Below are 22142 nucleotides of genomic sequence, written 5' to 3'. Positions count from 1 at the left end.
TTATCAGCTCTCAATAACCTGCACGTGAACTCTGCCTGTTAGCATGCAGCGAGTTATGATCTTGCTATCCATCAGGCAGCCGGCCAGCAACAACAACAACAGAAGACAGAAACCAGGCAGGATGGAAACAACACGTACGGCAGGGGCTGAAGATTTTGTTTTTGCTTCTGTTTTCATCCTCATTCGGGTCCGATGGGGTGTCTGGACTTTGAGAGCTTATGCATTATTCTCCTTGCCTGTGATTTAATTGCTACCAGCAATCAAGTCGAAGCATCACTGAAGTGTGCTTGAATTTCATTAGAAGATATAACTTATGCTACTTTCCTACAGTACCTAATAAACCATAAAGAAACCAAAACACATATGGCTTGAGGGAATAACTGGAAAATTAGGTGGCCATTTGGGAACTGGGTGAACTTTTGAACCAGAGGAACAGAGAAAAAGAAATATTAAAGGGAAAGACAGACTCAGAATTCACAGAGATGTGCAGCTTTGACCTTTACGATACCTTGAAAATTACATTAACTCTATGAAAAATACATTATCATGCTTAGAGTTTATAATCCATCAACATTCAGATACTGGTAGTGCCTGCCATAAGGTAAAAGTCAAAAGGACAAAACAACAACCTGACTTGACAAAGGCTAAGCGGGTTATGGTTATTGTTAAATACATTTTTGTAATTAACACATCATTAGACTGATAACAGGAAAGGAAATTATATTCCACAAATCACAGCGAACACAGACAAAATCTTCGCTGCAAAGAGCAAACTGATGAGATGCTAGGTTGGAGTAAATGTCCGGTGACCGTCTGAAAATTAACCTACCATGTTCCAGGAAAACGTAAAGCTGCCACAATCCTATTACTAATACATCAACATGAGTCATCATAAAAGTAAAATGTCTAATCTGATCAAGAGTTGCTCACACGCACTAATAAACACAGAGGCTTAATACAAACTGGTGTTACATGCAAACATGCCATCAACTGTCCTTTAACAAGCTTTTCATATCAATGCATTTGTTTTGACTCTGAAAACACAAGGGGAAATTTTAATTTGCTTTATACTTATTTATGGGAATGGAATCCCCCAGTGCTCACAAGAAGGTCAGTGACCAACCTGTGGGAACTTGTTTTCTCTTTCAACCACGAGCCCTGAGCTGGGAGTCAGGACTTCAGGCTTAGCAACCATCTCACCAGCCACCAAAACCATCTATTCTTAAGACAGAGAACAATAATGATAAATATTCTCTAATCTCATAACAATTCACTTTTAGACTATTTCTGGATCATATCAATTTAGCTGTAAGATTATTTTTAAGTTGCAGGGTTTTTTTCATATTCAATATGAATAATGGCCCCTATACATCAAGACATTTGTGCTATTTTGGATAACTTGATAATACGGTCAATGTACGTTTATTCTTTTGTGTATACGTGTTCTGTCTCTGAGCACATGCAAGGATGCATACACACCCATACATACACACACATATATATCTGACAGAGCAGCAAACCAAATAATTTAAGTGAGTCGTAAAATGATACATCTTAAATAATAATTCATATTTTGCCCAAAAATACTATTTCTTCAGTTATAAAATGGTAAAGATGAGGACAGAAAGGGTGGTGTTTGGTTAAGGATGGCAAGCATTGTTGAAGAAGGGCGTGCATCTTTGTGAAAGAGAGAGACAGAAAACATTCTTCCCTTCAAAGCAGATATTAAATATAAAAGCTAACACAAAACGGATGCAATTACTGCTGCTACACATTGGACAAAGTTTTGGATATAAAAAAAAAAGAAAAAGACTGTTTAGTTCCAAATCAGTGGTTAGAATGTTTATCACTTATGCATGTACTCATCTTATCCCTGTTCTGCAATACACATAATTTTATATCTCATAAAAGCAATTTATGTTTCCAAAGGGAATGCTCTGGATAGCACAGAATGTGGAGCGCTCCGATGCAGGAAGCACGTTTTCATTCAGCAACTGTACTTAGAGACAGAACTGCACGGTCTGATCATCGTATGGTGACAAAAGGCATCCTTCATTTCTATGTCTCAGCGAAACTTTGAGTGGCACGCATTAATATGCATGGCTAATGCACCAGTATGCATTCCTAATTTCTAACTGTAGATGACTCGTACGAGCTTTCTGGAGGGCAGACTCACTTGACTAGGTATCGGAAAGGAGGCACTTGCTGCAAACTAAGAATACGATTCGTAAGTCCAGTAACAGTCCATAGGTTTTAAAAATCACTAAAACATAAACAATCAACTCTACTGCAGATCCAGTTAATACAAGACATGACACTACTGGTGCACACCATGGGGGAGGTTAAAGGATGACCAGAAAAATGAAAATGTATAGTTAAAGGCATCTGATTAGAGAAAAACTGTCGCAAAATGAGAAGGTAATGTAGAAACAATTTATTTCATAATTTATGAACTCATTTGGTATGAAATTTAAAAAAAAAACACACCAAATATCTTGTTCATTATTCAATAAATAATACAAAAACATTAAGGAACACAATCAAATATTAAGCAAGAATATGATCATATTAAATTAACCAAAAACTGTTACTAAGAATGCTTCTGTAATAACACCAGCACTGGTCTAAAAATTCTAGTGAAGAGTTTTCTTTACAAAAGCAGCAACTGTACATTCATGAAGCCTCCCTGGAACCACTAGAGAGAGCTCTTCTGAAAGGTTCTGTTAAAAGCGAGGGACCCCCAATCCCATACTTTCTGCTTTCTGTTAATCTTGCCCCCTCTATACACAGCAGATGTGCATCAAAGTGCCAAGGGGTCTACGCTATGAGAGAATGTCACATACCATCAGAAGGGCCATCGTCATCTTTGTCACAGCGTTCTGAGGCTAAGGAAATCGTGTCTGGAGGTCCAGCAAAAGGATCATCATATTCATCACCCTCCTCGCCATCACCTGTAGATGAATCAGAGAAATGCCTTTTATGATTTGCCCATTGAAAATAATGATACCCTGACAAAGGAGGTCAGTTTTACCATTAGATTTAGTCACCACAACAGAAAAAAAAATACACAAAACAAAACTAAATTTAGCTACGTAAAACCATGTCTGATGTTATTTTATATGCACTGTAGTATAAATGACTTAGTAAATAGTTTTAAAAGTCAGCAGACAACTGCTTGCTTATGACCCAAAAGAATTTAGTCCCAAAATCAAGATTTTTAGAAGTTAAGAAAAAAAAATTAAACAAGACCAGTAAAATAATGAGAATACCAAGAACCTGAGAAAGTAATTCGGGTACTTCCCCTTACCTGCACAGTCATCTGAGACCTGTAATGAGGGGCTGAGCAGGTAAAGCCAAGGACTTTCCATTGAAAGTCATAAAATTATGTTTGATTAATCCTCTAAATCCAAATACAATAACCTACAAACCTTTTCTATTTTCACATAGTGGTGTATAAGCCACTGGGCTTCATGTGGGAGCTCGTTTCATACTAGTTTCTTAAGTCCTGGGATGGCTTGTTAGGGCTTTTTTTTTAAACCTGTTTGCTTTACATATATAATCCTTATGATAAGAGTTTTTGGGAATTTTCCCATCTACTTGGCTAAAATACTTTTAATGAATTAGCTATTTGCTAAGCTCAGTTATATACTTATTTTGAACATGTTTGATTGTACATGAAATGTACAATAAAGATCACAAAATTCTCAGTTAGTTTTAGTTGCTATGACCTATTTTTAATGAAGTAAGAATTGTTATAATATTGATTTTCTAAGGACTCTTCATAGTACACACTAAAGAATAAACCTTGCTAAATTTCTAAGAACTTAGTATTAAGTATATTAGCTGCTGCAACTACAGAAAACAGGAAAGCTAAGTAATACACAAAAATGAATTCAGATAGTCAGGCTTAATCCTCATTCTATATAAATCAAGACCTTTTTAAAAAGTTTTGAAAATCAATAGTTTAACTTTTGATATGGCTATTGTCTATTTAATGTACGTGATCTTACACACATGGGCTCATATACCAATCTATATTCTATGTATATGCTAGATATAACAAAGATTATAAACACTGTAACATCAAAAATAGTTAATATAAGAAAATATATTCTATAAAAATCTGTCACTAATATGTTGAAGACCTCTCTAGTTTTGTTTTTTAAAATATATACTTTTAGGTTATTATTAAAAGTAAGATGTCATCAATTTACCTATTATAAGAACTGAAATTGATTGAAAGAATGGACTTTTAAAATCGGTGTGACATTTGTATTTACCAGAGACAAGCTAAATTAAATACTGCTACAGGACTGTTTACTTCCCTCCCCCACACCACCTCTTGCCATTCCTCTCTGATCCCAAGAACTGCTCTAAATGTACAGGAATCTATTCAGCACCTATGCGGGAAACATATTAAAGGTATATTAAATCAAAAAAACACTACTTTCCAGCATGGCTTTACTGCACTGATAATCTATCCCTTTGCCCTTCTGAGTTTGTTTTCCAACCGTCTCCTCATCCAATATGGAGGAAAAGCTGTTCTCTGAGGATCTTTAACTGAACACAGGGGTCGCTGTTGAGTGGTGCACAGCATCTTTCCTCCCCAGGGCTAAGGATCTATAGCTATACCTACAAAGGATTCCATAAATTAAAAGGAAAACGTTCAATGTGTGTTTATGTAATAAAATACTGAGCTGCGAATCAACAATGGGCATCAGGTAAAAGTATCCAATACAATTTACAGACATAATTGAAAGCATTACGGACTAATCAGACATCTAAAAGAAACGCATGCTCAAATGTAATGTCTGCAGAGTCATTAGTTGGCAGTCATTCCATTACAATCACACATAATGTCCATGGTGCCTTGAGCCTGTGCCAATGACAACAGCATAAATTTTGCATCTCATTTCTGTGGTCATAAAATTAATGATCAGTTTAAAAATACTTCTTTGTAAAAGTTATTGCGCAAAGAAAAGACATGAATGTGTCCCTGTTATGTACTCACAAGGATAATTATGGGGTTGTTGCTCATTAATACTGTTTCTTGTTTCCCTAGAAAAGCATTTGATTTATCCCACAACTTTCAAAAGTTTAATTAACGATACAAAGTTAACCATCTAAAAGACAATGATCCAAGGCTTCCCTTCCCAGTGTTTTAGTGGCAACTTCCAGGCTTAATTGCACCACAGCAGCACAGGTCCCTGATAACTATTTTGAAATTTATAATACTGCTAGCCATCTCTCTTACAGGGCTTATAATCAATTACCATTTTCTTAAATGCCTAGAGACGCAGCCAACAGTGACAGTACCGCCCTGAGCCCTACCACCACTGAAGGCATTCTGCCCAGTTTATCGCTTATTCTGTCAAGTAAAGTTCTCTTTTAAATATAATCAGATAATCAGCCAAATACACCTAAAACTTAGAGCCTATTTTATATACATATTGAAATACCACATGTACTTCATAAATTTATATAGCTGTTAACTCAAAGAAAATAACATCATTTAGAGAATAATTCTTCTTTCACACAGAGCATCGAGGACAAAGTTTGGAGAAAGAACTCCACATGAGAACAAACTGATCTCTAAATCTGTTCATTTGACCAATCTGATTTCTCCAGTAATAATATACAGTATATAAATATGTGCATTTACTCTGTAATTTCTAACGGAAGTTTAGTTCTTAAAACACTGAATGACACAGTAAGATTCTCCTCTCATCCTCAAAAGGCCAACTTAGAGTCAACAGACAGTAAACATAGTTCACACCAAGCTGAGGCAGAGAGTCGAACTAAGGACATCATTTCTCTGGGACTACCTTGGAAACAGGCTCCTACCATCACAGGCCCCATTATCTCAAACATGCTTTAACACACTTGTACAAGCATGAGGAGGAGGGAAGGGGTGGAATGGAACTCCTTGAGTTTAATTTGCTCAGATTTCATTATGGAGTTAAGATTCAATTGAGAATACACTATGTTAGGAAATTAAACCCAAAGACTGACTCTTCCATTAGGACAAACTAAAATATATCCCCTGTTACTTAACAGTCTTGCTATTTTTAAAAAGTGCTCCACTAATAAGCTTAGATAATACAAACAAGAAGGTCAAAGGAAATTGCTTTCTAAATAAATCTGTGCATATTTAACAATACTGAGAGAGTTGTAAGGACAAAATATATTGGATTTTTTTCAGTTAGAGGGAAAGGGATCCTAAAGGACAAAATGATTGCTCTAAAGCCGCAGCATCTAAACCAATCCCATTTCAAAACTAGATGCTGGCCCAGCAGAGGGGCGCTGCTGGAAGTACATGCCTATATGCTGGCCCAGCAGAGGACAAAAGGCAGGGAGATAAAAACGTTCGATACCAATAATTACAAATTTAAAAGTTATTCTCTTGAAATGGTGTTCAATTTAATATCTACTTTTTTTTTAAATGATTTAGACATTTCTAAAAACTTCCTTTAAAACTGAACTTCTGAATCAAGATTAACTTTAATCCTCTTGAGAAGTAGTCACAATGGAGAGTATACACTGGGAAGAACTTACTGCACATCTGCTATGTATTACATTCCCTTCTTCCAATCCATCTAGAAAGGAAGCAATACCTAAATCATTGCTGTAACTAGAGCACAACTCTTGGTGATAGACCTAATATGTATTAGAAAATTCTAGCTAATGATTAATAATAGTCTTTACAAAAACAGTAATGTGTAAACTGTAAAAGTAACTATTTCAAGCCACTTTAGGAGAACTATGACAGAGAACAATTATAAAACAATTATGTGTTATGGGTAGGGTGGTATACATTGGTGATCCCGGCTCTTGGGAGGCAGAGGCATGAAAATCCTGAGCTGGAGGCAGATCTGGGCTACAAAGAAAGCTGCTGTCTCAAAAAAAAAATTTTTTTAATCATACAGCATAATTCCTGTGCACAAAGACCTGGAGCCTACAGGGTTAGGGCTCCGGAGAACACGTAACAGTCTCAGGATAGACTGCAACCGTGACAGTAGCATTAGTTACCTATCTTGCTCAAGAGTTCCAGAGTTACGAGGAATTTTTTTATTCTACATGAATAGGCAATGTTTCCAATGAATAACAGGGACTATCCCAAGCAGACTGTGTTCTGCCTCGATTCAAATCTTTTTTACTAAAACTTAAGGCATTTAGATAGACAATTGATAATTATTCTAAAGTTACAACTTGACAGACCTTAGTGGGGAATCTATGCTCAATTATATAAGGATAGCCTTCAAAACTCAAACCAATGGGAAGTTTCAAAATACTATCTTCCTTTGGAAATGACTATAAATAACAGGAAAGCAGTGGTAAGCCTCAACACTTAAATGCCACTGCAACAAAGCAAGCTATTCTCAGTCAGAGAAGAAATGCCAGAGGAAGCAGTAAGATCTATACTGTACAACTAAAAGTTGCAACTATCGTCAATTCAACTAACCTCAAAAACTGAACACTTCAACCTGTAGACCATGCTTTGGTAAATCGCAGGATGGGAGATTTTCTGTCATGTCGGGGAAGGAATGAAGAGAGACAGTGAGAAGGAAATGGACGTCCGTGAACATGACACAAATCAGTAACTCTCCTTATAAATGAGTAACTGTCAACCAACTCCTTTTGTTTAAGAACTTTCTACCTGGACCTTTCTCACAAGAGTGATATTAAAATTAGTCTATCACTGGCTACCCAAAGGATGGAAGACAGAATACCCAGGTAAAACCTGCTTCTCTTCGCATCCCTGGGACCCTATAGTGGCAAGACAGCAGTGGGAGGAAGCGGGCAGGGAAGAAGGGAGAGGACATGGACACACAGGAACACAACCCAGACTCCCAGGGGAAGACTGGAAGCCCAGACTGCAGCATCCAAATCACCGGGAACTGAATTCACTCGGAGCAGAGGTCTTTGAAAGAAGATGCACTCTGGGTAACCACTTAGCAACCATGAAGTCTGTGTCCTTTACTAGTCATCATAAGCTAGAAAATAGTCTTTTTAGAACAAAATGGAATATATTGTGAGGGTGTGATGGCATAAAATTACTCAGCTTCTCATATTTCTCCAAGGTATACATCTAATTTATCCACAGGCTTACTTTGTGCAGGCTCTCCCGGTGATTAGTTAACTCAATTCAGCAGTATTGAGCTGCAAATGACTTATTCAGAGGGAAATGATTATGGGGAAATCTCTGAATTCCACATTATTTGAACTCTTATTCTAGGCTCATTTTTCAATTTCTATCAAATACTGTATAAACTCCCATATTCTTTGGAGACAAAAATGTATCTCAGTAATGTAATTTTAATATCCACACACCTGAACAAGTTCTAAAACAGAATCCCAAAGGGAAAGCTTGCAATTATAATGGCTTCCCATTATCGTGCCGCCTTGGCTTAAAATTTTTTAATGTCCAAATAATTAAGCCACAATGTGAGTTCAGCAAATAATCAGCACAACAATATATGCCTTTTAAGAAGCGGGAAGACCTGGTGTCTAGTATTTCCTCAGATAATGCATTGTGCGTATAAACCCATTTCTGCACTCACCGAAGTCAATGCAATAGGACTAAGGCCATGGTTTAAGATTCCCTGTAGCACAAACTCTAAGGACTGGGAAGGAGAAGACATCTGCCTGCTCTGATCTGCATTTTAGTATGGTAACTCTTGGCCCACGTGGACCACACCGATCCTGACAAGGGACTATAAAAGGAACTGTGACTATCTTGACACTGAAGGTGTGTGGGGCTAAGAACCGGCTGTCCTAAAGCTGGGGCTTCCTCTCCCTGTCAGGCAGCTCAAACAGGAGAGGAAGTTAAAGTTAGGAGCCAGTGAGAAGTGCTACTTTGTTGCCTTGCCCAGACTTAGAGACTGCCTGCGCAGATTAGCAGACCTCACACTGTTATCTTCATACTAACAGTCGCGAGCTGAAGGTCAGGAGCTGTGAATTAACCTTGGAAATGACAGCATGCAGGTCCTCTCAAAGAACTGAAACTATGAAGTTCCTGCAGAGTTGAGCAACAGACTCTCAAGTCTAAAGGAAAACTGTCAGCTCACCAGCACTATCACAGGGCTCAAAAACAATGAAACCAAATGCCCATCTCTAAAAACTTATAAAATACCTATTTATTCAAATCAAAAGAACCAAAATAAAGATCGGCATTTAAAAACATGTTATTCGTGCTGTCAAATGGAATTTACAACTTTTTTTACTCGTTCTTTAAAATCATGACCTAAGGGCTAGGGACACAGTGGTAGTGTCTTGCTTTGTACCTATGAATCCTGTGTTCCATCTCGGGTACTGCAAACCCATGAAGCACCTGCGCCCCGTAAAACAATCTCTGTAGTGTGAGACAAGAGATGACAGCTCAGTCGGAGACATCTAAGCACTCTGGTGGGGCTGCAAGCACATGCCTGTACCTCTACCACTAACAAACGCAGAACCTAAGACTAGGAAACACAGGATTCTAGACCCGCTCCTCAATATTCCTCTCAGCAGGGGGAGCTAGCACTCTCGTCTTGAACGTCTAAACACATAACATGGAAATTAACATTTTGATTCCAACTATAAAATTTCAGAATGTTAAGACTACCATATTGAAAATCTCCACCAAAGAAAGTTATTTGAGATTTGAAATCTTACCTTTGTCTTGAAATTCCTGAAGATAGCTGCAAAAATAAAGAAAATAAAATATTTAAATGTGGTTGAAAAAAATCAAGGCAAGGTCTAATTAGTAGCAATATTTCAAATCCAAAAATCTGTATTATAAATATACATCTAGAGAAAAAATATTTTTGTCCTAAAATGACAATTCCCAAAGGCTTAGTAATTCATAATACATATATTTAAGTATGGAAAAAGAGATTTTTAAAAAGACCTAGTAGTAAAATATATCTTTAATATCTATATTTATTTACTTAATGTGATAATGGTTTAAAGGATTTTCTTTTTTAAGGTCTGAGATATTTTCTACATGAATATTAAAAATTTTCAAATATGTCCTCAGATGCACAAAATGCTTAGCATTTTGCTAGCATACTTAGAAAAATATATATAACTATCAACAAAAAGAATGTCTGCATTTGAACTATTACAGTGGAAATATATTCTGTCCTTTTAAAAATGTTTGACATTAATAAACCAGAACATAAAACTTAACTCCATAATAAACATTAATTACAGAGTTATTTCCAAGTAAGAAATTGGTAATAAAAGGCAAGTGACTTACACAGACTTTACATCTTTTATCTTCTTAATGAGAGATTCTCTCTTTTCCTTGGCTTTCTTGGATAAATTTTCCCCTTTCAGTGTGTCTGCCACAAACGTTTCAACATCTAAACCATGAAATATAAAAACAGTATACAAATTACGGAAAAGAACCTTTTCTGTGTGAAGACAAATAGGTCAGTGATTGTTTCTACAGTTAAGCGTTATTATCTGTACAATCTATGGTAGTTATCTATCAGCCCAAAGCACAGCAGTTGAAGTACAGTCCAAAAATTAAGTTGGACAAATCAGTTCACCACTTAACTAAATAAAATCTGTATATTATACTGATGCTCGGCGCAGCAAGTGCTATTTGAATGTTTGGCGTCATTAAACTAGGAAGAAGTACACAAGTTTTAAAAACTATGGTGCCCCATAAAACAAATTCTCTTCTATAAAGCAAGTGGAAAGCCTTTCTGCATGTGCTGCTATCGGTTTATAACTGTGTTTCAATTGCCATAGGAACAAGTTACAGTGTTTTACAAAGATAATCTAAAGCCCGGGAGGACACATTGTTTTCCCAGTGTAATCTATTTTCAGGAACACACACTATCTAATGCCTAAAGGAAAAGATTAAGCTCTTTTTCTTTCTAGCAAGATTCTCAAATCATCTCCTCCTCCTTGTTACCTTGTCTCACCCAAGCTGCCTACCCTCAAGTCGAAAGACAACAAGCTGTCTTTTGCTTCCCACCTTGCTTTTAGCTACCTGGATAAACAAGGAAGTGAAAAATGGGTTCTTCTACTATTTAACAACACAGTGTCTGAGAAACAGGTTTCTATGGCTTTATATAGCATTCCCCATAGTCCCTTCTGAAATTTTAGTAAACTCCTAAACTGATTTGGATTTAGGAGTTTAAATCCAAATTTAAAGTTTGGATTTGGATTTAAACTCCTAAACTGTTGGCTGATTCCTCTCCTGTAAAGTTCCAAGAAGTCCTTGCTTGTGACTTCTAGACATCCACCATTATTGTTCATAAAATATTGGACAGCTTACACATTTCTATTTTCAGAATTTCATGGCTCACTTTAAAATATCTCTTAGAGAATTACATTAAAATTTTAAAGAAATCACCCACATTTCACACCAGAAAGATGTGTCTTACTTCTTTTTTCTCTAACTATTTTATCTTGTAACTTGCATTGATAAAAAGATCAAAACATAATAGTGCATATAAGGAATGAAAAGTGCAATAATCTTAACAGTATTTATATTAGCCATCTTAAGCCTACTGTATAGAATAGAATGCAATCAATTTTAAATTCTTGATTACAGAAAGTATTTTGCTCCAATGAAGAACATGGATGAAGCTGTTACAGATTCATAATAAGTGCTTTTTTTTTTTTTGCTAAGCCAATACAAGACAAAAATAAGATTAAAACATGAAACAATCTCTTAACAGCAAGAGTATGTTAAAAGTGATTATCAAGTGAAATGAAAGCAAAATGTCCCGGCTCCACTTCCTTCTGTGGCCCCTAAAATAAGAAGAGGCAGAGGCAAAGGTCAGTGGACCTGGGACAAATTCTCAAGTGGGTTCAAAAGAGTAATACTTGCAGCAGCAGCTTCCACCCACAGGAGCAGGGGCAGGGGCAGGACAGGGGCAGGGGCAGGACAGGGGCAGGAACAGGGTTAGGGGCAGGAACAGGGGCTGGAACAGGGGCAGGGGCGGGGCAGGGGCAGGAACAGGGTTAGGGGCAAGAACAGGGGCAGGAGCTGGGGCAGGAGCAGGGGCTGGGGCAGGGGCAGAGGCAGGGGAAGGGGCGGGGACTAGGGCAGGAGCTGGGGCAGGGGCAGGGGCAGAGGCAGGGGAAGGGGCAGGGGCAAGGGCAGGCCACCTTTGGACAAGCTGATGGTAGCTGAAAGCATCATTGGCTTCCCTGGGATTCACACAGTAACATTAATTTTAAAGTGGACCAAGAAGTAGCAGGCTACTGTGGCTAACCCACCCTAGACTTGCAAAACTCAAGGCACACAGACTGGTGAACAGTCTGCTTAATGTTATTTTCATTCAATGTTTGTCTTTAATTCCCTCTTCCATGAGTATCTAATTGCCTATTTTACATTTTCATTATGCAATCCCAGTTTAAACAAACAGGATCTATTTTCTATCTCCGGAAGCAATAACAGAACGAATTACTGCCCAAGAGTTATTTCTTTAAAAGGTCATTTCAGTTTTATAAAAACTCAGAAAACAACCACAAAAACGCTGCATGTATTTGCTGTTTCCTAAAAGCCTACCCGATGTGTAATGTAGGGAAATGGGAACCCATCCCTCTATTTTAAGAAAACATTTGTTGAAAGTGTAGGGAAAATCCGAATTCCTCAAGGGGAGGACTGGGTATAAAAAACATCTATACTTTTAAAATGATACTTTTAATATATTTATTCCCAAGCTTTTTTTTTTTCTAGAAAACGCCTTAAAAGCAACTAGGGGGATTTTCCAAACACTGGCTTTTTCAATAATTCTCTAAAAGAATACAGAGAAGAAACTGCTTTGCTGTGGGTGGTGTTTAACTTTAGCTGGGAAAAGCTGCAATGATCTGGTTTGTTGATTGTCCATAGACTTGGTTGGTATTTAAGCTTTTGAAGTCTAGGGTGCTTCTTAAAATATACACTGCGTCAGATCTAATGGATGAAATCCGCCAGCCTGACCTGGCAGCATTAACGGTACTGCGCGGCTTGCCGACTTTTCCTCCCCAGCGCTTTTGCCACCCCCGGAACAGGGATCACGGACCAGGTTGTCCTGGGCTACCCCAGCCTTGTCCCCCAGAAACCAGCCCAAACCCAGCCAGCCTTAAACCTCGGACTAGGGACTCAGCACAGAGTGCAGCTGAGTTTGGGACAGCCACGATAGACAAATGGAGCTGGATCTGCGGCTTTGTACCTCAAAGCCAGAGTAATATTTCAAAAGGCAGCAATAAAACTCTTGGGTAAATCAAGCGTTCCTCTGGCTGGTTGGAAAAGAGATTTGGAGCTTTTTATTGTGCTCTAAATAGCCCTGCAAATGGTGAAATAGCCTGCCGCGGCAAGCTAGCGAACTAGCAAGCCGCCTGAGCCCTTTTTTACCTTCCTTTAGAGGTCGTGTCCTCCTGTTCATATGTAGATTTCACTGACTCCTTTCTGTAATTCCGGGGGAACATGGTAATTTGACTACACGAAAAGGTCAGCCTACACAGGCTGGCCCCTGAGCCTGGGGACTAAAACTCCCTTTTTCTCCGAAGGAGAGGTCTTATTTTACCCACGGGCGCCAACCACGGAAAAGCAGGATTGAGTGGTGGGAGGCGGCTACTGGGCTTCTGCCAATAAGGCCTGGAAAAGAGTGCCACAGCGCAACAGACCGATAATACCCCATCAGCCTCAAAGGTCAGCACAGCCTGCATCTAACAGCACAATCACCGCCACTTCCATGGGCTTCAACTGCAAGTTAGCAACACACACACACAAAAAGTTATCTCGGCGGAAGGTAAACATGGTGGTAATTTCTGCTCCTGTTATACCTTCATTTTGTCAAGTGTAAGGCGTCCAGTGGGGACAGCTGTAGAAATCTGGGGCAAGGCAGCTGAAAGATCAGATTTACAACTGCCTTGTCCATAAATGTTAAGGTCTGAAGACAACATTAAGAGATGACGTGTTCTGGCTCAGCAATCTTTATGCAGTTACATCAGAGAACTGCTCAGCAGACCACTGACCCCTGAGAAGTGAGCACTTAAACCCCACCCACTCAATGGTACTTCCAGTCTCCTTTCCATTTTCTTTTCCTTTGTTTTCTATACAAACCCCTAGAAACACTGCCACTCTGCCTTCTATAGACTGAGTGAGGTCAGGTACCACCCTCATGCTCAAACACACTTTTTTTTTAAACCAACTTCCATGGTGATCCAATAGTTAAAAAGGTACAAGGACAAAAGTCTTCCACTGACAAACTCCTCTACCAGGCAGTGAGAGAGAGTTCAGCACCTGTCCTCACCAACCCCCACTAGGGAACAGCCTAGAATAAGACCTGACGCCTGGAGGTCAAGAAAAGGTAATCTCCCTCTTCTCTCTAATACACACACCACCTCTGGGCTGGCCTGAATTCGCATAAAGGAGAAAGCAAGAACTGGGGTGAACTACCATTTGCTGAGTCCCACATCAATAAAATAACTGTAAAAACCAATCCTGCCCCCTGCAAATGGCTTTACTACTTAATTCCACATGTGTCCCTACCTTATGGTGGGAGCCAGATTTTACTTTGTTCGCTGAGCTGTCTGTCACCCCGACTAAATGTGTCAACTTAAAGCCTACACTTTCAGCTGCCATCAGAACAGAATCACACTTCCTGTTAAGACAGGGAATGGCCTGCCCAAGCAGCTACTGAGGGAATATAACAATCGATCCAACTGGGCACATGCAGATCAATGGAGTAAACTACCCAAAGTTAGAAACTGGCTAATTGAAAAATTATTGATCGTTCTAGCCAATGCCTTCCCCTGGATTACCTTGCATTTTCCCATGTTATTGCTGAACTGTGGGCTTTTTTTTTTTAACATGGAAAGAGACATGAAGGAGCACAGATCACCAAGTGCAAGGGGGGAAGCAAATCTGAGTTTTATAACCCAACTGGCAACAAAATTTTCAAAACTGGCAATACACGCTAAATGGTTATTCTGATAAAAAGTGGGGCTGTTGAAAGATAAGGCTGGCCATCTTGCACACCCTCTTTAGGTTTATCTAATCAAAATCTTTTCACCACACACTTTCAAAGGAGCCACAGTGAGCCACGCACTCAACTGAGATTCACACTGTACCCACCCACCGAGGGTAGCATCTAATGTGATGTGTTCCGAACGAGATTGGGAGAGAAATGTAAACTCGGTGCGATGAAAAAGAGTTGGCTTTAATTGAAAAAGACAAACTAAATAAACAATGAGGATATAAAACCTAGCCTGTGCCACTTTTATCACCCATATATGACACTTAATGTTCAATGTATGAGCAACAACCGAACTGTGTTTCAAATCACCAGAGGCTTTCCCTCCTCTGGTGTCCTACCTTTTTTTCTACAAGGACTTCAAGGCGAGCATCAGCAGAGATAAACATACTTGGAAAAGTTAAATTTTTTTAGTACATTTTTATGTTTTGAAAGAAACCAATGCTGATTAAGATTAGATTAACTATTTAAAATGCACACACTATCAAGAGCCTTACTTAGTAATTCAAGGTAAAAAGACTTTCACTGAAAAGCCATGCTGAAATAGCCTCCAACCAGGAAAAGGGGAACATTTTACTCTTAAGTAAATAGATAAGTAATTTTCCTAATGCTACCTCTTCATGTACAGATACTATTTGAGCCAGACACAAATCTCTGTAAACTCTGGTCCCTTGGTTTGTAAACTTATATCCGTGTTTGTAGGAGGATCTTAGAAGTGCCTGGGCTGATTTCACTTTCAGACCCAATGTTCTCTTATCAACTTTATCCTCACTAGTCGCTGCTGCCAAAAAAAAACGGGAAGGCTTGTCCTAGCTCTGCTGCGGAACCCAGGTACTAAGAAGAAGGTGGCCATCGGTGACTCAGTAGGTGGCACTCTTCCCTTTGCATACTCAGCCAGTGCTCCACAAGGAAGCTATGGAACACAAGATATACCATAAATAATTCGTATAAGGAAAATAAAGCTAAAATGTTGACCATATTATAAACAGGAATTGGAAAAATGCCATACTGCACTCAGCACTAAAAAAAAGAAAAAAGAAAAAAACTCTACCTCAATTTCAACCGAATTGCATTCTTTATCAAGTGCCCCTAACAGTATTATCTATTACACTGTGTGGAGGTGTTTTTTTAAAAAGCTCTGGAAATCCCCAATGGGGGGAAAGGCAATCAAAACTGTGATCTGATCAAATCTCAAGGTCACCTCGCTGAAACCATATAGTCACTTTCTTCTGGTTTGTTCGATTTTTTTTTTCAGTGCACTGACAGTTACTTTCTTCTAACTGTGGTTTTATTTTCTGATTTGTCAAGAAAGTAACACTTCCCCTTTAAAGCCTGTTGTCATGATATGAATAGATGAGAATGAGTCCAAATATCTGATTGCAAACTACTAACAAGCCCCGTCCTTCCGGGGTGATTAAACAGATGAGAGCTGCAGGCAGCAGGCAGCACTCCTACAACCGTTCACCTTCCCGCCTGCTAGGGGAGAGCGCACATAAATCAAGACCGTTCTCTCTATTAGTCCGAGTCAAAATATTTGGGTATAGAGTAAGATTAAATGGCCAAAGCTTGGGGCCATCCAGAATAAATCTGTTCTTTCATTGTTTGGGGGCGGGGGGGTGTCCAAGGTTGATTCAACAAAATTTTATATAAATTGTACTAAAAGGAACAATTGAACATGCCTTATTTAAAAAAATAAATAAATGAAGGCATTCAATTTTTAGTGCATTGATTCTATAAAAAAAAATAACTGTTCAAACTATCATACTGTCATTTTCCAAGGATATTATTAACTGAGAGTTAAATTAGTAACTTTGTTTTTGCATTTCCACACAGTGTTTGTATTTTATGGACAGGCATGAGGACAACTATTGAGATGGAAGTCTAACGCTGCTGCACTCAAAAGGCAAAGCCAGGATGAAAAAAAATCATAACAAACAAATGAATTTGAGCACGTGTCTCAGCAAATGCTTGTGTGACATCCGATGACATAGAAGATGAGCGTGGGGAACAAAAAATGAGATGTTCTCTTTCTTCCGAAAGCACAGGGTTTGAAACTCCTGTAAAGGCTGCTTCCTAGCTACTGCACACTGTGCCAAGCACTTCAAGAGCCTTGGCTGCTTACGCCTACCAGGACCAAGAGCGCTTCCTCAATTTCAGGAAGAATGCACTGTCTTTATATATCACAGAGCCACGCCAGAGATGCCTCTAAAGTCCAAGTCAGTGCGATCACTTCACTCTAATTTCACAATTCTAAACTGCACCATACACTTTCCCCCAAGCATGCCTGAGTGATAGATTTGTCATCATCCTGTCTCCCAACAAGATTCAAGGGACGATGACTACTGAGAGTATCTAAGGATGTTAATTATACAGAAAATCTTAACTGCCTTTGAAAATTTGTTTTAAGTCATGAAGACTAGCTCACTTGTTTAATTCCTTTACTATAAATCACAGCCATGAGCTAAAAAACATCTTCTAAGGATAAAATGTAATGCAGACTTGTAATCTGCAAACATTTGTTGCTTTGATATTTGTTTTTAATCCTTCATGTATTTTATAAGAAGCTAATTTCAAACGTTATGCTAGTTCACCCTCTAACTTAAAAGATGGCAGAAATATACAGAAAGTTAGAATTAGCAGGTAAATGTGTAATTCTGAGCTCTTTACATGATACAAGAAAGCTAAAAAAAAAAAAAAACTGTAACCTGTGAGAGTCAGAGAGTGATGGGTCTTGTAGTCACATGTCATACAATGTTGAAAGTATGACCCATATGTCCATATGATTGCCTGCCTACCAAAAAGGAGTTGTTGAGCTTTACAAGCTAAGCCAGGATATTATAGTTTTAAATTACAAATGTGGACCTAGAACAACCTGAAAACTATGCCATTTCTGGAACAAAACATTTTCCTAATCTAATTATTAAGATATTTTTCTAAACATGCAATTCCCAAATTGCCCCTCCCCCAAAAAATGTTAAAGGTAATGAGACAAAACTGGTGCTCCTCTAAGCTCTCACTTCCTTAAATCAGCATCTACAGTTCATCATTTCTCTTTAGTGATATCCATTAATGACAAGAAGCATTTCTCAGAGTGACATAACACACCTTCACCCCCCCTCATCTGTTCATACAAATACAATGATGCAGACAACAACAGTTAAACAAGGTATTATATAATTCTTGGTCTCATACTGTTGCAACAGTAACTTACTAATTCAAATGTACCTTTTAGATGACATTGTTTTTAACCATTAAAATACACAGTTAACAGCACAGGCATCTAGGTGAAACTTTTTAATTCTTTTATCCATGATTGATATGGAAAGAAATATTTAGAGACAACCAAACTAAAATTATTGCAGTTCCAGATGTCTACAAGACAAAGTATATGATGGTATCCAAGACCATCAGGATAGGAGAGGCATGTGATACTCTAAAAAGATGTATTTTCTTCTCTGCAGAACTACTGAGCTTTCCTTGATGCAAAGTGAAAATACACACCTCCGAACATTACTGACCTAACTGAGGAACTGAAGAACCACATTTAAACTCTTAAAGCTTCCCATAAATGGGAATGTTAAACCGAAAAGGGGAAGATGAGGGTGCAAAGATGAAGTTCCCTGATCACATGACACAGGAAGTAGGACTTTTAACACATCCTTCCTTTTTCACTTTTAGTAGTTACTGAGGCTGAAGAAATAGTGGCCATCTGAAAATTGGGTACCCTTCAAAACTATAATCATGTTTGACCTGACTGTTCGAGAAAATGGGGCGGTTGGAAATAGTAGCTTGTCGCCTCCTAACTCCCAACACCTGCGGCCCTCCAGAGTCTTTACAGGCACCTGCATCCTTACGGGCCGGGCCACCCAGGAACTAGTGCTTGGACATCTACCTTCGCAGTTCTCATACATGCATTCATCAACATTTGTGTACATCTCCCGCCCTCATATGCAGGTGTTCATGAAACGCATAACTGTCCGGCTTCCCAGGGAGGATCAGCACATTTCAGCATACACGCCCACTCCCTTCTAGTCCGGGTACCCAGTCCCCCAACACGGCCCGCCCCCACCGCCCGTAGAGGGTGAGGGCTAAGCGCTTCTGTCCCTGCCGGCTCGCCGTCCCCGCGCCCCCGCCCCCAGTGTCACCGCCCCCTTCCCGCTCTTTACCTGCCAACAGGTTCCTAATATCCTCAGGGAGCGGACCGGGAGAGGAGGTACTGCTGGGGTCGGGCATGGTAGGGGCTTGGACCTAGACTCGCAATAGTGGTCTGAGTAAGCACCGAAGGGCTACGACTCGGACACGGCCTGGCCGAGACCCACAACAAGGAAGTCACTGGCTCTCCAGCCAGCGGTCGCTGGACGCCGGGCCCTGCCCCGCCCAGCCCAGGACAACGGGGCGGGGCTATGGGCAAAGGGGCTGGGAGCCCGGCCTTAAAGCCCAACTGCGCTTGCGTAGGCTTTTTTTTTTTTTTTTTTTTTTCTGCGTGTCCAAAGAAAGCGCCTCCGGGCAGGCCACGCCCACACACGGAAGCGAGTAGGAGGCGAGGCCTCGGAAGAAAGGGAGCGAATTGGAACTATGTCACCTGACCGGGCCTTGAAGCTGGTCCGCGCCATTTTCCTTACTGGTACCTCAGCCACACCTCTCTTTCTCCTGGATTCTGGAAAATAAAGTCTCCTCAAGGTTTACGCACTTTCCCATTAAGGGGCCATCTAAATAATGGTCATTCCCACCAAGGTTTAAACCCCTCGTCTGGTAACCTACCAAGACGTTTCTACCAGAACGCCCTAACTAGCATGGCTTTCTTTGTCCCAATGGATGAAGGTAACAAAGTCCCATTTTCCGCCAGTCCTTCTGAAAGTCCTGGTCCTAAAACCGCAGAGCCTTCTAATTGGCGCTGACATTGCTTTCCTACTTATTCTTGATGTGATTTCTCTCGTTCTGGCGGAAGAAGTTCTAGACATTTCCCTCTTAGGATTAGGCACCAGAAATGTGCTGAAATGTACCAGAAAGCCACCTGTACCGCTGCCCACTTGAAGTATTTTTTAATTGCAAATAGTGATTAGAACAGTAAAAATTTAAAAACTGGTTTTTTTCAGTTAAGTCAACAAAAGTTGAGAGTCATTCTTACACGTTTCCACTTAAAATCCAAAGTTCTGGGTCTTTAAATTAGTGTGTGTGTGTGTGTGTGTGTTTGTGTGTAGAAATGATAATTATTAAAATTAATATGAGTGCTGAGATTAAAGGCACGTGCCACTATCCCAGCTTTTTATTTTATTTTTTTCCCTCCAGTTTTTTATAGTTTATACTTTAGTCTGCCTTAGAATCGCAAACAGAAGCTACTAAGGTGTAGAGTCTAAAGTCCTACCAAAAAAAAATTCCAATTGAAAAAGAGTATCTAATGATTTGGTTTTGAGAACCATATTACTACTGTTTCCTAACTCCCAACAAAGTAAAATTTGTAATAATTTTTGTAATCCTCAACAGAATAATAGTTCTATTAATATTTCATCAAAAAATGTCAGGGTTGGGGATAGCTCAGATCATCAGAGCATGTGCTTGGTGCGTACTGTCCCCAGCACCACATGAATAAATACCTGTGTACAGTGAAAATTAAGACTCAAAGGTACTATGACATTTATGTAATTCTCAAAGAGATGGTATAGAACATTGATCTTAAAAGGGAAAATTGGAATATTTAGGTGACCATGTCTTACAAAACAGCAAAACAGAAACTTAACAAGTAAAACATGCATAATAATAATAACAAAAGACACCTCCAAAGTGTCTGTTTAATCAAAATAGAATCCAAAATTCTTGCCCAGTTGAGCAATGTGATTAAAAAAAAAGTGCTGAAAAGTAGAATTCTCTTTTGTGACGTTAAAAGTAAATTTCATTCTTCCAACTTGAAAGAACCAAGAGCTGTTATTAAACTACAAAAATCATCCACTTTTCTAAATAAGAGAGAAACAATTGCATAGACGATCTGTGTTAGGAAAAATTACCCCCCCCCCTTTGCTGTAGTCTTATAGAATTCTCTGTCTTCTCATTTTTATTGAGGCTCTAAATGTTCCAGTACTTTGTTGCCTTCAGATAGAACTGACTATATTTCTTTATTCTTGTGTCTTATTTATTTGTACTCTGCTCATTCCACAAAGGAATTGAGGTGATTTGCTCTGTATCAAATGGACAGCTCTCCAGAGTAGATCAAATGAACAGTGTCTAGCCTGCTCATTATGACAAGTCATTCTTGTTAGCAAGAGACAAGAAACTATTAAAATTGCCTTAAAATGTATAGCATCTAAGAGTCCAAATCAAAAAGGCAATAGCAGACTTTTTTATGGAACACACTTCCCGAGTTGGAACACCATTCTCAAACAGAGGCTCATGATGGATTCATTTAGGCAATGTTTGGTGTATGCCATTATTTTTACTGTTTATTATTAAAGCTACTAGATTATTTCGTAAAATGGAAAGAGAAATAAAGGCTGAAAGAAATTGTTCCTATTTCTCTTTTTTCATAACAAAAATTAGTAGAGAAATCAAATAGTGCTTTTCATACTTTAGTTATATTAGGATAATAATGATAATAATGGTGACAGTATTAACAATAAATGAAACTTAAAATCTCAACCCAAAAGAGACTGAAACCTTCATACCATTCCACAGAAAAATACTAGACTCTAGGAACGTCTCTTGATTTTTTTTTTCTCAAAATAGATCTTCCATTTCAACTAAACTAAAACCTCCTTTTTCTGACTTTCAGAATAAATGTAGAGTGCTGAACAAGGACACGCCCAAAGGCCTGGATTTAAAAGAATTTAGGTGTGCCTGGAAGGGAAGTAGACAATGGCCAAACTCAATTTAGAGTCCCCCCCCCCCCCCCCCCGCCTCTCATCTTCATTTTTGGTTAGCTTTCATAGGCTTATGAAGAAAGATTATCCTTAGGCATAAAATCTGTTGTTTAATTTGTCCATAATAAAAGTGTACAGGTTTTGTTACACATGTATGATGGTCAAGAATCCACGAGCAGATTGACATGATCCTGGCTCAACATCTCTCATGAGGCTGTTTGGCAGTCATTCACAGATGGGACTATAGCTAAGAGGGTCTGGCTGGGCTAGTGGACCCACCACCTCGGCCACAAGCAGCACCACGGGGTGTGAGGCAGACCCAGGA

General features: G+C 39.0%; 1 protein-coding gene across 1 annotated transcript in view; it reads right to left on the bottom strand.

Moving 5' to 3' along the window:
- The window catches only part of SKAP2 (src kinase associated phosphoprotein 2), a 152039-nt gene extending 132765 nt beyond the window's left edge, over nt 1-19274 (bottom strand). The window contains exons 1-4 of the mRNA XM_080932622.1: nt 19133-19274; nt 10241-10346; nt 9655-9680; nt 2844-2951 (exon numbers count right to left, since the gene is read on the bottom strand). Coding sequence (XP_080788748.1) covers nt 2844-2951; nt 9655-9680; nt 10241-10346; nt 19133-19199 — 307 coding nt within the window. The 5' untranslated portion in view covers nt 19200-19274. The remainder of the gene's footprint in view (nt 1-2843; nt 2952-9654; nt 9681-10240; nt 10347-19132) is intronic.
- Nucleotides 19275-22142: the final 2868 nt, after the last annotated feature.

Source organism: Micromys minutus, assembly GCF_963924665.1.
Source record: "Micromys minutus genome assembly, chromosome: 18".
Lineage (NCBI taxonomy): Eukaryota > Metazoa > Chordata > Mammalia > Rodentia > Muridae > Micromys > Micromys minutus.
Note: the sequence above shows the minus strand (reverse complement) of the source record. Positions and strands in the feature narration are given on the sequence as shown.